The sequence below is a fragment of the Pteronotus mesoamericanus genome, unplaced genomic scaffold, assembly GCF_021234165.1.
Source record: "Pteronotus mesoamericanus isolate MK-2021 breed Mesoamerican mustached bat unplaced genomic scaffold, CSHL_Meso_final contig_98, whole genome shotgun sequence".
NCBI classification, from domain to species: domain Eukaryota; kingdom Metazoa; phylum Chordata; class Mammalia; order Chiroptera; family Mormoopidae; genus Pteronotus; species Pteronotus mesoamericanus.
The window spans coordinates 2,407,523-2,431,025 of NW_026555295.1; the positions used below are offsets into that span (position 1 = coordinate 2,407,523).

The 23,503-nt window shown below is 42.9% G+C and overlaps 1 protein-coding gene and 1 pseudogene across 1 annotated transcript; both read left to right on the top strand.

Moving 5' to 3' along the window:
* Positions 1–4,805: 4,805 nt before the first annotated feature.
* On the top strand, positions 4,806–10,430 carry LOC129081365 (FUN14 domain-containing protein 2-like; annotated as a pseudogene).
* Positions 10,431–18,344: 7,914 nt separating this feature from the next.
* On the top strand, positions 18,345–23,138 carry SPR (sepiapterin reductase). The gene is made up of 3 exons (XM_054586856.1): positions 18,345–18,715; positions 19,299–19,589; positions 21,309–23,138. The coding sequence occupies exons 1-3, from the start codon at positions 18,394–18,396 to the stop codon at positions 21,497–21,499; spliced, it is 804 nt and encodes a 267-aa protein (XP_054442831.1). The 5' UTR covers positions 18,345–18,393; the 3' UTR covers positions 21,500–23,138.
* Positions 23,139–23,503: the final 365 nt, after the last annotated feature.

The window sequence follows — 23,503 nt, forward strand, 5'->3', positions numbered from 1 at the left end:
CCTATGATAAAGGTTAATTTATAAATTAGGAATATTAAGAGATTAACAGTAACTAATAAAATAGAATAATTATAACAATACATTGTAATGAAAGTTATGTGAATTTTCTCTCTCTCTCTCTCAAAATATCTTATTGTACTTTAAGGAAGGGAGGAAGAAACTGTCCTCTGCCCTTCTGGGTTCTTTTGGCTGGTCTAATGCTCAAATAGACATAAGATAGATTAACACAAGAGAATATGATAACATTTAATTACATATGTACATATGGAAATCCCACATATATGAGAGAGTCAGAGACCGAAAAGTAAAATGGGGTGTATATGACATTCTGAGCCAAGAATAAGGTGTGGCACCTGGGGCTACAGAGGGGAGGAAGGCCATTCACAGGATGGTAAGAGCAGATGTTCAGTAATTAGAAGTTTGCCCTGCCCTATAAATAGATCACAGAAAGTTATTTCTGGTGATAACTCTTATTATGGGCAAGCCCTCTACTTTAAATTCTTTAAAGTAGGTAAGAGTTTCTCATGAGTCCTCAGGGTCTCAGTTGCATTCAGTTCAAACTAATTCACATGCCAAAGTAGCACATCATGGGGAGGCGTGCTCTGAACACTTTCAATATGTTTGTACAATATGTACAGTGTGGTTACGCTGGACAAAGGGATGATTCACATCCCAGGATGGATGGAGCAGGACAGCAAGAGATTTTATCTTGCTATTCAGAAAAACACACAACTTAAAATTTATGAATTATTTCTGTAATTTTCCATTGAATAGTTTTTACTACAGTTGGACATGAGTCACTGAAACCACAGAAAGTAAAATTGCAAATAAGGGGGGAATGCTGTATATTTAGCTCCTTACTCAAAGCCACCTTGCCGCTGAGTTCTCCCTCTGAGGTGTGACAGAGAAAACTTTTCCTCCAAGGGCTGGCAGAGGAAGAACAACATGGATATGGGTATCTTTTGGTAACCATGCATTTATGCAAGTAGCAAAGCACCGAGAGAGTAGAGAAGGAGGAGTGAAAGTGTAAATGTTGATGTGAGTGTGTACGAAAAGGTGAGCACATTCACAGGAAAATTACCTTATCCTCTTATTACACCTGCATCTTTCATTCCTCTTCCCCAGACTCTAAATAGATTTTCTTTCCATCTCCACTGCCACCACCTTCATGCCACCAGCATCTCCCACTTAGGCCATAGCTCTATCCTCCTAACATGCTTATCCCACTCCAAATCATTTTACAGACAGCTTATCTTTATTTTTTTTAAGATTTTATTTATCTGTTTGTTTGTTTATTTTAGAGAGAGGGGAAAGGAGGGAGAAAGAGAGGGAGAGAAACCTCGATGTGTGAGAGAAACATCAACCAGTTGCCTCTTGCGCATCCCGAACCAGGAACCTGGCCCGCAACCCAGGCATGTGCTATAACTGGGAATCAAACTAGTGACTTTTTGCTTTGCAGGACAATGCCCAACCCACTGAGCCACACCATTCAGGGCCATATTATCTTTTCAAACACAAATCATTTTATATCACTAATCTATTTTAAACCCTCGAATGGCTCTCCGTTGCTATCATGATAAAGACCAAGAATTTTAACCCTACAGATCCCTTACCTTTCCCTGCACCACTCCATCCTCACTGTCCAAATTCCAGCCACCACAGCTGTCCCTCACTCTGGCCCCTTACTGTGGGATACTCATCGCTCCACTGCCACCCCTCTTCTTGACTCCCATTCTCCTTCATTGTTCAGTGGCCTATTAAGATGAATGTAAGACTGTGGAGTCGTTTCCCTCAGCTGCCAAATACAGAGGCGAAGAACACCCCAGAGGCCCGTCAGGGGCTATGCCAACTGGCTATGGGGAGACTGATAGGGGAACCTAAGAGGTAAAGATTTTAGCCTTAATTGATAAGCTTAAGTGATTAATCCATGTGGAAAGCTATTATTCCAGGAACTGGAATGCATTACCTACATGACTCAATTCACCCTTTGTGCTCCAGGGGGGTCTGCAAGACATGGAGATGGTATCTGAGCCATTGTATTCCAGGAAGGGACTGCCAGGGATGCAGATAAAGAATTGTTGATCAATAGATAAATAAGTACTAGGAAAATTGCCTGGACTCCAACTCTTATTCAATTAACTTTTTTTTAAGCCCCTTACCTACCCTTTCTTCTCATAAAAATGTTGGCTTGAAATGAGATGTTAAGATGGTTTTTGAGGGTTCATAATACATTGTCTTCTCAGATCGCCAGCCATCTGAATAAACTGTCCATAAAGATTCAACCTTTGTCTCTGCTTATTGGTTCTGGTACTGACAAGCAGCATGAACACTGACTTTCCCAGCTTCTAGATGATGGTGGTGGGATAGGGTCCCACAGTGGTGGGAGTCTCTCCAGGTGCTGAGGCAGGTCATCCCTTCTCTAACCCAGCCTACAGTGCAAGAGCAGAAGTTCCCAAATGTTTGTCTGAGACCTCTTTTTTAAATTTATTTTTTATTTTTTATTGTAATTTTTTCCATTACCATTTAGTCCCCTTATACATCCACACCCTACCCCCCATCTGAGACCTCTTGAGTGGGCAGTTGATGGACAACAAAGACCTTTGTGAGATTAAGACTTCACCAGGAAAGAGCACTGTGGTCAGGCACACAGGGCTCTTGGTCAGTAACAGCATTGTGGGTGAGAAGGGGGCACAGGGAAACCTACCCTCCCCCACGACTGAACATAGAGGCAGCAGAATCTTTTTTGAACCAGTCTAGTTAACCATTCTGGCTCTTTCTCCTCCTGGGGCAACACTTTTAAGAGTCTTTCCCAGAGCCGCAGACACCTCTCTCTAACCAGACTTCCCGTCTTCCTGAAGATGGTAACAAGTGAGCATGAGGATGGAGGGAAGGAGGAAGGACCAGGGAGAATCCCACTGCCCTTGGTACCAACTCCAGGAACCTTCAAATTCAGTATCTGGCTGTTGCACAGGACTGTCAAACATTCAGCCCAGGCTCTGGCTGGGCAGGGCAGTTGGTTAGAGCGTTGTCCCAGTAAGTCAAGGCAACAAGTTCAATCCCCAGTCAGCGCAAATACAAGAAGCAACCAATGAATGCATAAATAAGTGGAACAACAAATCACTCTCTCTCTCTCTCCCACCTTGCCCCCTTATCTCTCTAAAATCAATTAATAAAAATATATTTAAAAAATAAAAGTTTGAGCTAAACTCTGTCTTGAAGAATGTTCCGCTTAGCAATCCTCATAGTAGCATCTTTTACATTCCTAGTAAAGTGCCCATGAAACACAGAACAAAAAGAAAAGGTACAAATAACTGCCAACTCATGCTGAATCTCAGGGTAACTGGTGATAGTTGTGGGCAGGTGGAGCCACGCCTACCAAACTGCAGTGGCGCCGGGGCAGCTGTAGGAAGTTTAGTCTTTCCACTTCTGAGATATTCTCTTTACTCCCAGATTTAGCCTGTTCTAGGGAGTCCGTGGAGTTTCCTTACGATCGGATGCCAGAACATGGGCAAAAGTGATGAAGTGGCAAGTTGGGAAAAACTTACAGTATTAGCAAATCAAAATAAACACTTTGTGAAACAAAATGACAATTTCTATAACACTCAGTATAAAGGTAGTTGTTTTATGTCAGCTACATAGGACTCAAATACAGAAAATAAACTGTGTACCAGCAACAGTGGTATTTAAGTGCAAGTCGGTGCCCTGGCTACTTGGCTGTGAGAAGCAGCGCAGCAGAATGATGGACAGCAAACTAAAGCCAGGCAACAGCCCAAAGGGTCACGAGAACAAGGAGGGTTCTTCTACCCGGGCACATCATTACGGAGCAGCAAGGGGTCTGGACTACAGGTCAGTGGAAAAAGCTTCAGGTTCTGCTTCCATATTATGGCGGCCATACCAAAACACGGTGGCGCATGCTCTGGCTAAGCTGGGGCTCCTGACTCAGGTCAACTCTAGGGCCAAAATAGAATGAGGCAGACATACATATTAATTTTCATATGGATACAATAATGGGAAAAAGTACTTTTTTATAAAATACTTTAATAGAATACTTCTATAAATAGAATACTTAATACTTAATTTCAATAAAATAGAATAGTTTTTACAGCATAATGAAAACCCCAGTATCTTTGGTGCCATACAAACCTCATCTAGCTCAGCCCTGGGCTCGCTGTGTGAAGCAGGGCAAGTGCCTTTCGCCCTCAGTGAGCCTTCTCTCTCAAATGGGAAGAATAACAGGACCGCCACACAGTGAGATGTTAGCTGAGGTGATGATTGCTTGGTACTGAGTCCCTGGGATATGTGCTCAGTTTTTACAGATGATTGATAAAGGTGGACAAGGAGTTCAGGGTGGCTCTTCTCTGGGAGATTCTTTTTCTCTTTAAAAAAGTTTGGGTGCACAATTTGAGTTAACCAAGATCCTTGGTTTATAATACATGCTCATCACTGATTGTGTAACCTAACATGTGCTTGTGTGTTGGAACTGGATGCTTAGAGACTCTCTGTATTCAACAGTTTAGAATAATTCTAGGACTGAAAGAAAACACCCCCCCCCCCTGCCGCCTTACGCATGCATAGGGTTAAGTTCTTTCCAGCTGGTCACAGTAACTCATATGCTGCTGTCATCTTGAAGGAGAACTATTCCCTATCTAGTCTGGGCTCTGTAGGTGTGGGACTTCAGCATTTTAAAAGTTACTTTAGATTTTGAGGGAGTAGGCTCTAGTCTACAAGGAAGGGTGCCTTGTGACTTTCCTTAGCAGGCCACAGTGGGCAACTTGGAGGGAGCAAAAAGCCCTCTGCTGAGACAGATGGCTAAATGCTTCCTGAAGGACAAGGTAAGTGCATATTTTGTATTGTCTCTTAGTGTAATTTCCACATTAATTTTTTAAAAATAATGAACTCTGTTCTTTTCCTCATTAATTTATTTCAATGTTATGTCTTTACTCCTTTATAAGAACTTTGGTTTTCCTAAAATTCTAAAATATTCTGTTGCTCAATCCTTTCTCTCTCAGCTAACAAAAGCATTTATTTTTATTTATTTTTTTATCCTCCTTGAGGATATTTTTTCATTGCTTTTAGAAAGAAGGAAGGAGAGGGGATGGAAGAGAGAGAAAAATCTATGTGAGACAGAAACATTGATCGGTTGCCTCCCATATGCGCCCAGCTGGGGACCGTATGCACCCAGACCAGGAATCCAACCCGCAACCCAGGCATGTGTCCTGACTGGGAGTCAAACCTGCAACCTTTCAGTTACACGATGACACTCCAACCAACTGAGCCACACCAGCCAGGGCTAACAAAAGCATTTTTTAAAAGGTTTTATTTACTTACTTTTTTTTTGAGGGGGGGAAGGGTGGGAGAGAAACATCAGTGTATGAGAGATGTGCGGTTGCCTTTCGCACCCCCTAAGAACCTGGCGCAAACCTAGGTGTGTGCTCTGACTGGGAATCGAACTGGTGACCTTTCAGTTCACAGTCCAGTGCTGAATCCACTGAGCCACACCAGCTAGCACCTAACAAAAGCATTTAAAGGGTATGATTTTTCCTGTGAAAACATAGCTTGATCCATATATATCAGACTCAATATGTTGTTTTCTTATTTATTATTTAAAGATTCTGATAATGTAATTTTGATTTCTCTATGACTATAAAGTTATTTAGGATCATTTCCTCTCCTTTCATGATTTCCAAGTAGCTGTGTATTCTTGTTTGTTGTTATATACTTATCGGTTACAGTGTGGCTACAGAATGTATCCTATACAATTTCTGCTTTTTGGAATTTATTAAGGTTTCTCATATGCAATCAACTTTTATGAATATTTGTAGCTGAGAAGCATTTCACAGGCTGCAGATCCATGTATGTTAAAAACAAAATGTAACTGTTTCTGTTACAATTTTTTTCTCTATTTTGAGTATCTATTACTCCTAATGTCTATTAAAAAATAAAACCCATCAACCACATACAAATATTAGTTACCTCTGAGTAAACTCAGCTATTTCTGGTTTTTCAGGATTTTCCCAGGCAGTTACAGTTCCCCGTTCCCACCTTCTCACCAGAGGTTGCATCTAAGTCAGGTGGAACTTCTGCAGCTTAAGGGCAGGTCATCTAAATGTTCTGCGGTCATCGCCTGCCCCTTTGGGTTCCTTTGAGATGTATATCATCTTCCCTTTCCCAGGCCTGCCGCCTGCCACAGACTATGCTGACATTAGTTTAGTGGTCTTTTCCCCACATTTGCCATTTCTGATGCACAACTGGCCCAGACCTCAAGGCCGCTTCCACTCTGCCAGCCCTCTCCCCGCCACTTTTGTGAAACCTTTGCGTACTCTGGTCCTCTAGTCCTTTGACGATCTTGATACTCTCCAGACTGCTGTTGGCTGACTTCTCTGCAAGGCTTGCTAGCTCCCTGCTCTTCGCAGGCAGCTTCCAGTTCAGGATTTCACGGAGAGACTGGGGACTGGGAACATGGGGAGGTCCATACCACTTTGGGAGAGTTTCATTATGGGGGTGGGGGGCAGAGAGCAGGGCTCCTTCTCAAGAGACCCCCACGCAGTGTTTGATTTGGTTGCTTTCCCGAAATCTCTAGGCTGAAGCTGGGCGATTTGAATCCACCAGGTCTCCGCTGCTCTTTGGTGTCACCTGGTGATGATTTGACAGCCCGGAGGGTAAACCCAGTTTGGGAAGATGGTGCTGTCTGGGCAAGTGTTCTGCCACCTGGCTCGGGCTTTCAAAAGAGCCACAGTCTTCCTAGGATCTACCCGGTTAGATGGCCATACTTTGTTGGTGACCTGGGATAATGGTCAGCAAGAATACGGAAGACACCAGCTCCCACTTCTCTGTTCCAAAAATAAAGTACCCCACATTTTTATCATGGTGGCCTTCTCCCTACCCCCACACCTACTTTACTAATAAAGGTAACTTTAATCCACACCTCAGCCCTTAGAGAACAGAGACGATCACCACATTAGAATTCACCAGGTGATGTGGGCAATTACTGTTGGTTTTTACTTGTTATTTTTCCATATGTGCTATGGTGGTAATAGCACCTCTTTGCAAATGTCTGACTCCCCTCTCCTAGGCAAGTGGGGGTTCCGAGATGCTCAGTGCAGGCATGAGCAAGATCCAACCCCACAACCAGTCTACTCAGCCAACCCGGATATGGAAGGGAAGTGGATGGAGGAGGTGGGAGGCAGAGAGAAACAGAACCTGAAGGAGGTCAGAAAACCAGACAGGAGCTTGGACAGTCAAAGCTGAAAACAGGAAGCACGGTTGGAGGAGCTGGTTGGAGGAGCTCCGTGAGTCACAGCAGCTAGTAGTACCATAGGGAATTGCCCATGAAAATACAGGCACATTTAATTTTTTTGCTTAAATTTTATTGTGTCTGGCATTCAATTTGCTAGCCTTCTTTATACTCACATTTTATAATATGCACTATTGTGGAAAAATATGAAAATTTTGGAGACATTTTATGTATTTTTCTCTATTCATCTCCTGCACAGAGATTATCATTATTTGTGTATATATGTTAGTTTCCTAGGGCTGCTATAACAAATGACCACAAACTGGGTGGCTTAAAACAACAGAAATTGATTCTCTCACAGTAATGGTGGGCAAAAATAAAAAATCAGGGTGTCAGGAGGGCTGCACTCCCTTCAAAGGCTCTAGGAAAGAACGCTTCCCTGCCTCTTACACCTTCTGGTGGCTCCATGCACTCGTTGGCTTGTGGCTGCATCACTCTCACTGCAGACTTCACATGGCCATGGCCTTCTCCATGTCTGTGTCTTCTCTTCTCCTGTCTCTTGTAAGGTTATTGGATTTAGGGCACATGAGGATAATCCATTATGATCTAATCTCAAGATCATTAATTTAATTACATTTATATCTACAAAGATGCTTTTTCTAAATAAGGTTGTATTGATAAGGTGTTAGGATGTGAACACATACATACAGGGGCAGAGGAATGGAGGGGAGGAAGAGAGAGAGGGAGAGGCAGAAAGCACTCACACGCATAATTTCTGGGCACTGTAATAAATGCTATAGTTACCATTCTAGCAAAAATCTAGCTTCTAAAGGTGTATAATGGACATTTTCTTGTTTTGGTCACCCCACATCCATTGCCTCTTCTGATAACACTACCCCAGTGATTCTTGGGGAACTAGCTGTTCCTTCTTGGATATTGCTTGGTGAAACCATCAATAAAGATGCAATGAACTTTTCTGGATTAAAAAATAGGCATGAAACCTGACCTAGGCTAATTTTATGCTTGTTCCATGGTAACTAGATTTTAAGCAAAATTTTAAGACTGAAAAAAGCTGCAGCTGATTCATCTAGTAGCTGATTCATCCCGTATCTGATTCAGTGCTTTGTTACCTGCTTCAGCAAGCAACCAACCTCAGACCCACCTGGGGTTCCTGCCCTTTTTGGACCTGATTTTTCATCTTTCCCTTTCAATTTTTTTGTTGTTTTGTTTTGTCTGAGTTGACTCACACAAGGCAAATACTTGATTAATTTATTTTCTGGGTTTTTTTTTTTTTTGCTTTCTAATAAAATATATTTACAAATATTTTTCCCTTTGAGAAGAGTTTGTTGGTATACAAAGTAGTGCTCTCACTGTTATTATTTTCTGAATAGATTTTTATTTCTTCTTTGAACTACATTCTTTGGAAAAAATGGTTTTAGAGTGTTAAGTGAATTTTATTGCTATTTTTTCAATTTGTTACATTGTATTAAGAGAATTTGGAGAATTTACAGAGATCTTTATGTACCTGATGAATTTCTATAAGTATTCTTTGGATAATTGAAGAACAGGTATAACAGGTGTTCTCTATTATTGGATAGAAAAATTCTCTGTCTATACACACAATATACATACACACACAGACAAATACATATTCAAACTTATAACTGTGTTCTTCAAATCTCCTTTACTATTACCCTGACACCATAGCCAGACAAAGAGACTACAAGAAAACTACAGATCAATATCCCTTATGAGTATAGATGCAGAAATCCTCAACAAAGTTGAGTGAGCTGAGTTCAGCAGCACATTGAAAGGATTATAACCATTACCAACTGGGATTTATCCCAGGAATGAAAGGTTGGCTCAATATATGAAAATTAATCAATGTATACACAACATTGATAGAATGAAGGGGGAAACCCACATGATCATTTCAATTGATGCAGAAAAATTATTTGATAAAACCCAACATTCTTTCATGAGAAAAACACTCAACAAAGTAGGAGTAGGAGACTTCAACATGACAAAGGGCATATACAAAAACTCACAGTTAACATCATCCTAAATAGTAAAAGACCAAAAGCTTTTCATCTAACATCAAAAAAGAGAGAGAAGAAAAAAAAAAAAGAATGCTTGTTTTCAACATTGTACTGGAAGTTCTAGCTAGAGAAATTAGGCAAGAAAATGAGGTAAAAGGCACCCAAATTTAAAATGAAAAAGCAAACATATCTCTATATGCAGATGCCATGAACTTATCTGTAGAAATCCTTAAGAATACACACACACACACACGCTAGAGCTAATAAACTCAATGAAGTTGCAGGACACAAAATCAATACATAAAAACCAGTTACATATCTACATACTAGAAATGAACAGTCCAAAAAGGAAATTAAGAAAACAATTTCATTTAAAATAGCATCACAAGCCCTGGCTGGTGAGGTTCAGTGGATTGAACGCAGGCCTGCAAATGGAAAGGTCGTCTGTTCCATTCCTTGTCAGGGCACACGTCTGGGTTACGGGCCAGGTCCTCAGTTGGGGGCATGTAAAAGGCAAAAGACTGATGTATCTTTGAGGCATTGATGTTTCTCTCCCTCTCTTTCTCCCTTCCTTCCCCTCTCTCTAAAAATAAATAAATAAAATCTTTTAAAAAATAGCATCAAAAGGTTGCAGCAAAAACGGTATGTCATTCTGTGTCCTACTGCAAGCAATGAGCCTCCGCGGGTGTCATTGCGAGAGGAGACTGCTGAAATGGCCATGTCCAGACAAGGAAATTTTGACTCACTGGACCTTGCAGAACTTGCTAAAAAGCAGTCATGGTGTCACAAGCTGTTTGGTCAGGAATCTGGGCCCTCAGCTGAAAAGCACAGCATGGCAACTCAGCTGTTAATTGGAGGTGTCACTGGATGGTGCACAGGTTACGTGTTCCAGAAGGTTGGAAAGTTGGCTGCGCCAGCTGTGGGAGGAGGGTTTTTTCCTCCTTCAGCTTGCAAACCATACTGGGCACCTCAAAGTTGATTGGCAATGAGTAGAGAAGGGCATGAAGAAAGCCAAGGAACAGCTCAAGATCCATAAGAGCAACCACTTACCTACGGAAGTGAAAAGCAAAGCTGAGGAGATGGTGTCATTTGTGAAGAAGAATGTTCTAGTGACTGGTGGATTTTCTGGAGGATTTCTGCTTGGCATGGCATCCTAAGGAGGATGACTCACTGTTCCTGCTTTTTCCAACCAGCAGCCTCTTCACTCCATCACAGGACATATCCTCTCCTCTCCTTCTTCCTCTTCTCCTGCACCTTCCTCCCTGCTGTAACATATCTGAATGGCTTCTATACACATCTGTTGGTACAAACTAATTCGGCCCTACTGTGAGCCTCATGACAACAAAGGAAGAGACAACAGCCATTAACTCTCCTCCTAGAACACTCCCCATTTGACTAATCTGTAGGTCAGCAAGAATATTCTTTCCCCCCTACATACACTACTTACTAGAACATATTCCAAGATGGCTTGCCATGGAGGATGAGTGGATCCTCAAAGGTTGTCCCAGATGATTTGGAAAAGACAACACATAGGGACCTTATTATGTGCTGCATGGAAAGGAACTGAATTCTTTTGCCTTTACACATGAAATAAATTATAAATAAATAAATACATACATACATAAATACATAAATAAAATAGCATCAAAAAGAAAATATTTATCCCTGGCCAGATGGTTCAGTTGGTTGGTGTGTCATCCTGTGCACCAAAAGGTTGCAGGTTTGATCCCTGGTTGGGGTGTATACAGGAGGCAACCGATTGATGTCTCTCTCTCTCACATCAATGTCTCTCTCTCTCTCCCCCTCCCTCTCAAATCAAAAAAACGTATCCATGGGTGAGGATTTAAAAAAAGAAAAAATTAAAAAGAAAACATTTAGGAATAAAGTTAACTCAGAAGGCATAAGATTTATATAATGAAAACTACAAAACATTGCCAAAAGAAATGAAAGACCTAAATAAATGGAAAAATATCCCACATTCATGGGTTGAAAACTGATACACAGATTCAGTGTAATTCCTGTCAAAATCTCCATGTCTTTTTTTAAAAAAAAAGATAAAGCATATCCTAAAATTCATATGGAATTTCACAGGACCGTGAGTAGCCAAAACATTTTTGAAAAAGAAGGATAAAATGAAGGACTAACAAAAGTTATTACAGAGCTACAGTCATCAAAACAGTCTGTGTGTCGTGCTGGGATAAGGATAGACATATAATCTAATATAATAAAATTTAGAGCCTAAAAATAAATCCTCACATCCATGGTCAATTGATTTTTGACAAGGGTGCCAAGACCCTTCAATAGAAAAAAAGTTAGTCTCTTTAACAAAGTATTTTGGGAAAACAGAATATCCACAGGCAAAAAAAAAAAAAGAAAGAAAGAAAAAGAAGTTGGACCTTTACCTCATATCCTATACAGAAAGTAATTCAAAGTGGATCAAAAACTTAAGAGCTAACACTATAAAAGTCTTACAGTGTAGTGTGCAAACATCACCACAATCCAGTTTTAGAACAGTTCTGTCATGCCCAAAAGTTCCCTCGTGCTGCCTTGCAGCTAATTCTTGTTTCTACCCTCAATCTTGAATAACCATTGATTTGCTTTCTGTCTCTGTTGTTTTGCTTTTTCTAAACATTTTATGTAAGTGGAATCATAGAATAGACAGTTATTTGTGTCTGGCTTCTTTCATGAGGTTTACCTATGTTGTAGCTTGTATCAGGATTTTGTTTCTTTATACTGCTTAGTAGTATTCCATTGTATGGATATACCACTTTTTGTTTATCCATTCACCAGCTGATCGACATTCAAATTGCTTCCAGTTTGGGGTTGTTGTGAATGATGCTAATGTGATGCATACAAGTCATGTTTTTGTTTCTCTTGGGTAGATACCTAGGAGCAGAATGGCCAGTTTACCACCTAAATTTTACTGTTTAACAACTTACTATAATCTCTTTATCATGTATCATTCCACCTAGCCATCCCTCTATTCTTTCATTAATCCATTTAATTTTGGGGTGCATTTTAAAGTAAATTAGAGATATATGCATGAAAACATATCTACCTAAATTCAAAAATATTTTTAAAGAAAGATTTTAAAAAAGGAAAATGAGAAAAAGAAATATTAATGAATGGATAATTATTTTTTAGAATAGTTTAGATTTATAGAAAAATTATGACGAGATACCCACATCCATCTTTCCCTATTATTATTTTACATTACTATAGTACATTTGTTCACAACCAATGAACCAATATTGATATTATTAGCTAAAGTCAATACTTTGTTCCAATCTCTTTAGTTTTACTTAATTTTTTTTTCTTTCAGGATGCCATATTATAATTAGTCACCATGTCTCCTTAGTGTCCTTTTGACAATGACATTTGGTCTTTCTTTGGTTTTGATAACCTTGACATTTTTGAGTACTGGCCATGTATTTTGTAAAATGTCCCTGAGTTTGAGTTTGTTTCCTGGGATTTCAGGTTTTGGGGATGAGGACCACAGGGGCAAAGTAATAGTCTCATGATATTCTGTGAAGGCTTCACACTCATATGCTGTCAACCTGACTCATCACTCTTGATGTTAACCTTGATGCCCAGAATGAGGTAGTTTTTGTTAGGTTTCTCCATGTAATGTTACTCTTTTCTTCCCCTATTATATCATCTAATGACCAATCCATATTGAAATTTCCTCAATTATCTAAAAAATGTTTTTTACATTTGTTTGTTTGACTCAGAATGCAAACACATTATCGTGTGTTTTTAATGTAAAGCAGTTCTTCCCACCCTTTTTTCAGGCACTGACTCAGAGAACTGATCAATGTTCTGTAGCAGTCTCACTTTCTTAATTTATTATTCAATTTAATTTGTCTTTTTATCTTTGGGTTGTAAGTATGGCTAATTTTTTTTAATCCTTACCCAAGAACATTTTTTTTTCCATTATTTTTAGAGAGAGGAGAGAAAGAGGGAGAGAGACAATGGCAGGGGGGTGAGGCTGCGTAGGGAGAGAGAGAGCAACATCAATGCAAGAGAGAAACTTTGATCAATTGCTTTTTCACACTAGCCAACTGGGGAATGAACCCACAGCCTGGGCAAGTGCCCTGACCAGGAATCAAACCCAAGACCTTTTGGTCTACAAAACAACGCTCCAACCAACTGAGCCACACCAGCCAGGGAGGTATGGTTAATTTTAAAACTTTTTTCTATTTAGAAATCATTTCAGACTTTTAAAAAGATTTAAAAATAATGTTAAGAACTCCTACATACCTTTAATCCAGATATCCTCAATGTTAACATTTTACCACACTTATTTTATTCTATTTTTGTTCTGAAACATTTGACAGTAAGTTGCAGATAAGATGCCCTTTGGCTCTAAATACCTCGATGTATTTCAAAAAACAAAAAAAGGATATTCTCTTATACAACAACAGTTCAATGGTCAAAGTCAGGAAATGATATAAGACCAATAACTAATCTACAGATTTTATTCAAATTTCATCAATTTTTCTTCTAATATCCTTTATCGGATTTAGGCTTTTAAATCTATTTTAATATAGTTCTTACCTTTCAGGCATGTGTACCTTTAAAAAGAAAAATGTTACTGCTAATTGCTATGACAGTAGTTCCCAAACTAGTTTACACAGTGGAATCACCTGGAAATCTTTTTAAAATCCCGAGAGAAAATTTGTTTAAAAACTTTATTTATTTATTTTTAGAGAAAAGGGAAGGGAGGGAGAAAGAGAGGGAGAGAAATACCAATGTGCGAGAGAAACATGGATCAGCTGTCTCTCCCACATACCCCAGCTGGAGACTGGGCCTGCAGCCCAGGCATGCACTGTGACTGGGAATCAAAGCAGAAACGCTTCCCTTTGCAAGACACCCAACCAGCTGAGCCACCCTGGTCAGAGCAAAAGAAAATTCTTTAAAAAGAAAAACAAAGTTGAAAGCATCATGCTTCCTGATTTCAAACTATATTGCAAAGCTGTAGTGGTTAAAACAATATGGTATTGGCATAAAAAACAGACATATAGATCGATGGAACACAATACAGGGCCCAAAATAAACCCCCCGCATATATTTTCAATTAATTTATGACAAAGGAGACAAAAATATACAGTGGAGAAAGGAGAGTCTCTTCAATCAATGGTGCTGAGAAAATTGGACAACCACATGCTAGACAATGAAACTGAATCTTATGTTACACTATCCACAAAAATTAACTTGAAATGGATTAAAGACTTGAACTCAAGGCCTAAAACCATAAAACTCCCTTTCTGAACCTGACACCAAAAGCAAAAATAAACAAGTGAATTACATTAAACTAAAATTTTCTGCACAGTAAAGGAAACCATAAACAAAATGAAAAGGCAATCTATTGAATGGGAGAAAATGTTTGCAAATGATATAGTTGATAAAGGGTTAATATCCAAAATATATAAAGAAAGGATGTGCAGAAAGGGGAACCCTTGTGCACTGTTGATGGGAATGTAACTTAGTGCAATCACTGTGGAAAACAATATGGAGGTTCTTCCAAATATTTAGAACTACCCTATGATCTAGCAATTCCACTTCTTGGTATTTATCCAAAGAAAACAAAAACAGTAATTTGAAAAGATATATGCATCCCATGCTTACTGCAGCATTATTTAAAATATCCAAGATATCAAAACATCTTAAGTGTCCACTGATGAATGGACGAATAAAGAAATTATGATGTGTGTGTGTAAACATGTAATTCAACCATAAAAAAATAATGAAATCTTGCCATTTGCAACAACATGGATCAACATGGATGGACCTAGAGGGAATTATGCTAAGTGAAATAAGTCAGACAGAGAAAGACAAATACTGTGTCATCTCTCATATATGTGAAATCTGAAAAAAAAAAAAATCCCAGGCTCATAGACAGAGAGAACAGATTGGTGGTTGCAAGAGGCAGAAAAAGACAGTTGGGAGAAATGGATGAACTTTTTTTTGTTTAAATAAATTAAAAATACTCTTAAGTGCAGGCCTGTAGGACACTGGCATCAGCATTTTTGAATTTCTCCAGTGACTCCATTGTGCAGACAAATTTGGAAACCATTGTACTACTGTTAAAGGAATTCTACAGAATGTTGTCTCTGAGATATTACTCACGATTTACTGAAATACAACTTGAACAAAGATTGGCATTGGGGGGAGGGGTAGATCATCCTCCTCCTCAGAAAAGGGTTTTCCAGGCTTTCTAGCAGTCCAGGCAAACTACGCTCTCCTTGGGGACTGTTTCCAAACAGTTCCTCTGAGAAGCAGCTAAGTTTAGAATAGGCTAGGTCTGATTTTTAGTCATCACTTTATTGTTCCCTCCTTTTTTCAATGCCTGACACAGGGTAAGAAGTTCGATAAATCTCAAATGAATGAATGAATGGGATTGTGCTTTCACCAACCTGTTTTCTGAGGCCTGGAGAGCAGGGAGAAGCTACTAAAATTATTTAAAGAGTAGTCTCTTGGGCTAGTACAGAAGAATTTGGCTTTGGAGAAGACTTCCTGTAAGATCTTTATCTTTGACTCTTATCAGATAAGTGAAAATCAGGGCAGCTTCAAATGGCATACACATACATGCAGTCTCACCTTGTTAAAATACCAAAAGCCTCCTCAGCTCTCTCTCAGCCCACCTCTCCACAATCCAATACAATGCCTGTCTTGTTAAACGTTTGCACTCTCCTCACTGCATAAGAATTCAGCTTTGCATCAAGAGTAGGAAAGTGTCTACACCTGTGAGAGGTGAGGGTCTTGGCAAACTGAGCACATTATCTTCTTCCCAAGGGGCAGCTGCTGCTCACCTCAGTCTGCACCCAATTTGCCAGATGCACCCATTATTCAAAAGAAGCTAGAAATTCTGATATTGTGTAAAATCTCCCACGTTAGAAATGTCACTTTGAATTTAAAAAGAAAAGAGAAGTCCTGTTTGGCCCAAACAAAACACAACTGTATACTCTATCTGGGCACCTCTTTAATCTCTGCCATTGCTGCAGGGAAAACTATTCAAAAGTGTAGTCACAGATACTGAGTACCAAATGTGAGGAAGAGACATTTGGTGTTGTATAAAAGTAAAAGTGATTGCAATAAACTCTACAATTTTCTGGCTTTCAGTTCAAATTCAATGTTATAGATTTTTCCCTTAACTTTTTAAATTCATAATTGATCTTTTTTCTCTAACAATATTAGCATAATACTTGTTTTCTTTGTCCTACTTGACATAAAATAATTTCAAAATAGTACTGTACATATTAATGATAATCTACTCAATGAAGTTTAAGATTTCTTTGCAGTTTCAGTTTGTTTTTTAAATCCTTCCCTAAGGACATGCTTATTGATTTTTTTTTTTTTTTTAAGAGAGAGCGGAGGGGAGGGAGAGAAACATCAATGTGAGAGAGAGACAATTATCAGTTGCCTGTCCTTCAGGCCCTGACCAGGACCGAACCCACAGCCTAGGCACATACCCTGACCAGAATCGAGCCCGTGAACTTTGTTTATTGGATGATGTCCCCAGCCAACTAAGCCACACCAGCCAGGGCTCATTTGTTATTAGTATATATTCCACAAAGATGTACAGTCTGAACTGCACATTTTACAAAATGTTTGTGGTAAAGGCACCCATGTTCACAAGTGAAAAGCCCTACCACCAAGAAAAATGTTTTGGTGTTGGTTGTGATAGCCCACAGCAGAAGGAAGCAAAAATGCATTTTCCCAGGAGCTCTGAAAGGCAACTTTGATGTCTACCTTCAGGAGAGGGAACAGTCCTATAGGGACTTGGACTGACTTCCTGAGGTGACTTAGCGCTAAACTCTGAAGAGGCTCCCTTGAAGGAGATTTGGAGCCAACTTACCCATCGTCTCTCTCTCCTTAAAAACAAACAAACAAAAAAACATAAATGCCGTTTTCTGAAGCACAGATGTGGACAGGACTTAGGTGATCATCTCTGCAAACTTGAAGCTGGGAGTAGACACAATTGCCCACTAGGAGGAGTGTAGTATAAGAGTATGCAGAGTCCCGGGATACACAGCTCTTTAGGGAATGGAGGAGTCAGAAATATGGGTCAGCGCCAAGTTGCTTAGAGTCTGGTAAAGAAGAAGAGGGTTTTTTGTTTGCTTGTTTTTTAAGATTTTATTTATTTCTTTTTAGAGAGGGGAAAAGAGAAAGGGAAACATCAATGTGTGGATGCATTTTACGCGCCCCCTGCTGGGGACCTGGCCTGCAACTCAAGCATGTGACCTACACTGGGAATCAAACCGGGGATCCTTTGGTTTGCAGGCTGGCGCTCAATCGACTGAGCCACACCAATTTAGGCAAAAGAGGAGGTTTTTACATCATTTAGAGGAGCCACTGTGGTTTTTTCCTGAGGTGCTCCTCTGACCCTAAGGGTGGCGAATTCCCCAAGGCCAGTAGGGACCCCAAGCCCTAACCTGGTATGGGCTTCATACAGAGCTTTTGCTAAAAACGGATGCCAGCCCTGGCAGGGTGGCTCAGTAGGTTGGAGTGACGCCTGGTATACCAGAAAAAGTTGCGGGTTCATCCGGATCAGGGCATGTACCTAGGCTGCGGGGTTCCATCCCGGTGGGGTGCGTAGGGGAGGCAACCAATGGATGTTTCTCACATCAATATTTCTTTCTCTCTCCCCCTCCCTTCCTCTTTATCTCTAACATCAATAAACATATCCCTGGGTGAAGATTAAAAAAAAAAAGTATGCTAGTAACGGAGCAAGATGGCCTGAGCAGGAGGAAGTCACTCGTGCAAGTTTGGGTCTGGACTTGGAGGAGAACGCATCCCAGCGGGGAACTGAACATACAGCAGTGTACAGCTCCGAACTAGGCTAGGATTCCAGGATTTCCCGTGGAGGGCGCGCCTTCCGGCTCTTTTGGTTTAGTCTCTTCGCGCTGACTCTTAGGGAGCAGGTGCCTCCATTTCTGCCCCCTGTGGACGAGGACACGAGTGCCCAAGTGTCCAGTTGGACTTCTCCCAAAGCCCTAGGTTTTCGCTCCTCCCCCGCCCCTCCCCCCACACGTAGGGCAGGGCCTTCGCCTATTCCCCTCCCGATCCTACGCGCCGCTAGGTTTCTGGTTCCTGCGTTAGGAGGCGAAAATTCAAGACATGGAGGGCGTCAGCCGCCAAGAGGACTCCCTAGGCCGAGCCGTGTGCGTGCTGACCGGGGCCTCCCGCGGCTTTGGTCGGGTGCTGGCTCTGCTCCTGGTCCCTCGGCTATCTCCCGGCTCCGTGATGGTTCTAACCGCCCGTAACGACGAGGCGCTGCAGCAGCTGGAGGCCGAGCTTGGCGCTGGGCGGGCCGGCCTGTTCGTGGTGCGGGTGCCCGCAGACCTTGGCACCGAGGCCGGCTTGCAGCGGCTTCTCGACGCTCTGCGCCAGCTTCCCAGGCCCGAAGGGCTGCAGCGAGTGCTGCTGATTAACAACGCAGGTAAGACGCCGGTCGCCAGGAGACGGACTCCCCATGTGAGTGCTTGGAATACTCACTTAGTGCCCCTTTCCCTCCTTAATCTCACAGCCCTCACCGCTTGGAACTTTAAAGGTGACTGCTAGGAGTTAGAGAAGACGCCTGAAAGGTCCTAGTTTCAGCGAGATGGGGAGGACGACTTGGTGCTCATTCCATGCGCCCTTTGCCCTCCGCCCTTTCCTTTTAAAGGCCAGGTTTTCCAAACCGCTTATGAAATTTTCCCGAGCGCATTGCTCCGCGCCCTCTGGCGGAGGCCTGAGTCAGGGCACGAGGTCTCCCCGCAGAAGTAAATGTCTCTGCTTCTGCAAAGGGCTGCAGAGTTCTCCCCCGATCCCAGAGCGGGGCCTTCTCAGGCTGCAACTTGGGATGAGTGGGTGCCCCCGGTGTGTGTGTCTGCAGAGCTGGCAAGAGACAGGCGCCTTCAGAAGCACTGGGGACATTCCTCCTAGATGTCTGGATGGGAAGGGGCTGTCGAGGAATTTGGAGGGGGCTGGGGAAAGAGAAAACCTAGCTTGCCCTGGCTGATTCTTAAGGACTTGTTTTTCAGGTACTCTTGGGGATGTGTCCAAAGGCTTCGTTAACACAGCTGACGCAGCTGAAGTGAACAGCTACTGGGCTCTGAACTTGACATCTATGCTCTGCCTGACTTCCAGCATCCTGAAGGCCTTCCCAGACAGTCCTGGCCTCAGCAGGACTGTGGTTAACATCTCGTCCCTCTGTGCACTGGAAGCCACGAAGGGCTGGGCACTGTACTGTTCAGGGAAGGCTGCCCGTGACATGATGTTCCGGGTCCTGGCCAAGGAGGAACCTAGTGTGAGGGTGCTCAGCTATGCCCCAGGTAAGTGGGGTGTTACTGCCATCCCTGTCCCCCAGAACCAGCTGGTTCCCTTCTGGGGGACAGGCAAGGTACCTCCATCCGTCCCCTCTAAATATATCGCCCCCTGACACATCACTTCTTAAGGGAAATACATGATCCAAGGAGGTTAGAGCTGGCAGGGACAGAGAGCCGCCTGAACTGGAGGGTGGGGTCAGAAAGGCTACGCTATTATAGTTTGCGAGACAGTCAGGGTTTGCGTTTCAGACCTGTGCCCCTTTTCTTCAGGTAAAACAGATGATTCCAACTGCCTCACAGAGCAGTTTGGAGGACTGAATGAGGTAGTATACGTGAAAATAATCCCTAATTGTGAAGTGCTCTCTAATTGTTAGCACTTCTAATTGTTAGGTGAGATTTGCCACGCTGAGTTAACTTCATATGTGTACTTGCCTCTCTTGACAGGAAAGCCTTGAGGGCAGGGACTCTGCCTGTATGTCCCCAGCATCTAGCAAAGCGCCCCTTTGAGTCAGTCCACAGAAAATGTTAGTTAAATCAAGAGCACACAGACATTGTGTAATGCTGATATTCACCTTGGGGCTCAAGTGTGCTGGAACACGGGTGCCAGGGCCGGGGAGGAGGGCGAGGGGGCAGTGCTTGAGTAAATGAGATGGAGCCCACACAGAAGTTAGAGGGTAGGGGATCTTGCGAGGCTTGGTCTGGTTTCCAACCACCCTACCATCATGCCGCTGTGCTTCTCTCTTAAAAGCTTCTATTCTAGGCTTAAGGTTGCTGCAATTAGAAGGTGGTGACAGCTGTTATATAATGTCTGAGCAACTTAGAGACCCACTAGTCTATTCATCTTGGCACCCTGGGGGCAAAGCGGTAGAATGCCCTGACCAAAGCCCAGGTGTGTCAGAGCCAGGATCAAACCTTGTCTCCAAATTCATGATCAGTGCCATGGCTACTTCCTCATGCTCTCCAGTCCCCAGTACTTCTTCCCAGGACATGCACAGTTATTCTGCCAGCCAACATTCAACTCAGCACCCGGTCTGAGCTCAGCCTAGGATTTGTTCAGTCAGCAGTGAGCAAATGAAAACCACAACGAGGAGTGGAGCAGACTTCAGAATGCCAGGTGACTGCTCTAGATCTCAGGGGACTGCCTGGGATGCAGGAGGAAGTTGAACTTTTTGCAAGGCTGCCAGGGCCTGAATGAAGGCTGAGACCAATCATGGTTTCACTGCAATCTCTGAAAGAATGTTCTAACAGGTGTCCAAAAAGGGGATAAGCTGTTTGGAAAGGTAGCAAATCCGCACTTACCAAGGATGCACAGGTGGCTGAAAGACATTTGAGGATCAGGAGGCTGATTTTTCCAACCCTGAGATTCCTTTATTTTCTGTCCCTGAAGCCCATTAACTCCAAATTCTGGGGTGCCGTGGTTCCTATATGAAAAGTAGAAAGTAGCTGTCAGTTCACCGACTTTACCTCAGGAAGAGGCGCTGGTTAGACAGGAGATGGTAGGCTTGTTGTACATATGGTGGTCTGGAGGGCCCATATTCAGTGGGCACTGGAATTTGAGTGAGCCTGGAGCTCAATCATGACAAAGTGGAGCCTTTGGTGACTCTGATCACACATGTTAGCCAAGAGAAGTTGTTGCCTCGGCAGGCTCGAGTCCACCCCACTTCACACACACAGCCGGGCCCCTGCCTCAGCTATTCCCTTCATCTTCTGCCCTTTATTCCTTAGGGCCCCTGGACACAGACATGTATCAGTTGGCCCAAGAGACCTCTGTAGATGAAGACTTGCGAAAAACACTGCAGGAGCTGAAGGCAAAGGGGGAGCTGCTGGATTGCAGGGTGTCAGCCCAGAAGCTGCTAAGTTTGCTGCAAAAGGATATATTTGAGTCTGGAGCTCATGTTGACTTCTACGATAAATAAGCCCAGATCCTTGGCTTCCTGAGGCGCTCTTCTCCCCTTTCAGGCATCCCCAGAAGCCCCGTGCCTCCCCACATCCTGTCACGGTGGCACCACCAACCCTGCTTAACACAAATAAACACTCATGCCTACTGTCCTGCGCTCAGACTCGGCCAGCCATGAGGTCACTGGGGTGCCCAGTTCTCAAGAGTCTTGTGTTGACCATGCTGAGTTAGGAGGTTTGGGACAGAGAACTTATGGGTATCGGTGTCCTCTAGGAATATAATTTTAAGGGTGGGAAAAAGTAGGACAAGAAGCTGAAACACTAAGGAGAGGGGGTTGGGTCTCATGCCCATGGCCAGTCCATGGGGAAAGTTGGGTAAGCTATTTCAAATAGGAGGGACGAGTAGATTCACAGATAACCTGGCAGGGAGGAAGGACAGTGCAAGTTTCGGCCCACAGGGATGCTTTTTACTCAGGGTTGCAGGACTTTCTGTTGAACTTCATGACCTCATTCTAATGCCTTCTCCCACCAGAACCCACTCTTTGTTTTGCAGATGGAGTGGAGGCTGAGCATTTTTGTACATGTCAAAGGAAGATACAAGTTAAATGTGAATTGTCCTTTATTAATGCCTGGACACAGTAATGCCTCTGATACAGGGCCCATGAGTAACTCCCTGGTTTGTTGGTGCCAGAGGTGTTCCTGAGGCAATTGACCCAAACTTGGAAATGCTGCCCTTGTTTCCAGGGCAGTTGTCTAGGGCCTGTGTGCCTCTTCTCACTGAGTCCCACCCAGTGGCAACGCAGGTTCACACAAAGTTGGCCAAGATGGGCATACCCAGACACCTGTTCCTTCATGCTTTTGCCTGTAGTGATCCTAGTCTTGACTAACCTTCCTTACCCTTGACTTATTCAAATAGTATCTAGCCTTCAGGGAGGGGTCATTTTCCTCGCTCTCTTGGATTTCTATTTCTATCTCTTGCCCACATGGCAATGCTCTGAATGGATCTCACCTCCTCTGTGGCCTGTTGTTGGCCGTCCTAGTAATACCCATTTTTCCCATGGTCCTGGTCCTCAGAGGGGTGGGCCTAGAACCAACATGCCACAGGGAAAAGTGGGCAAGTTTCTGAGAGAGGGAAACCCTGAGAAACCAGGAGTAGAACCAAACCCATCCTTTTGTGTGTGGGTAGATGTGGGCAAGCTGGGAGCGTTGCAGGGGTGGTCTACAGCCAGCCAGCCCCTTCCTGGCCCAAATTTGGGAGGAGAGCATGGTCCCTGCCAGCCAGCTGCAGAATTCAGCCCTGGGTCTGATCATGCAGGAGGGAACTCTCTGCTCCTCCTTAGGCGCAGCAGAGGGCGCACTGGGGCCGTGCCTCCTGGAGAAATCCAAACAGCTCCTTTGCTGGAGGGAGGCCCTGGGTGGGAGCTGGCAGTGCCCTGCTGGGTTTCCTAGAAGGGACCAAGCAGTTCATGCTCTTTTTTTTCACTCAGCAGAGCCTTTTTACTCACTGGAGTCAAAATCACTATACACAGATTCCTGCTCTGCCATTTACCAACTGTAAACCAGGGCAAGTTGCTTTTTTCTGTGCCTCAATTTCCTCATCTAAAAAATATGGATGGGACCCATGGACAAAGCCAAAGTGGGAAAGGATGGGGGGGGGGGGTAGGGAGGCAGGGGAAAGTGGTGGCGGGAAAATGGAGACAAATGTATTTGAACAAGAAAAAAAAATAAAAAATGAAAAAAGATGTGGATTAGCCCTGGTATGGCTCAGTTGGTTGGACATTGCCCTGCAAAGCAAAAGTCCACTGGTTTGATTCCAGGGCAGGGCACTGGCCTGGGTTTTGGGTTCAGTCCCAGGTCAGGGTGCATACGAGAGGCAACCCATCTATGCTTCTCTCTCACATCTGTGTTTCCCTCTCTCCCTCCCTCCCCCTCTCTCTAAATAAATAAAACTTTTTAAAAAATAAATAAAAATGTGGGTTATAAGGGTGCCTTCCTCAAAGGGTCAGTGTATTAAATAACCCATT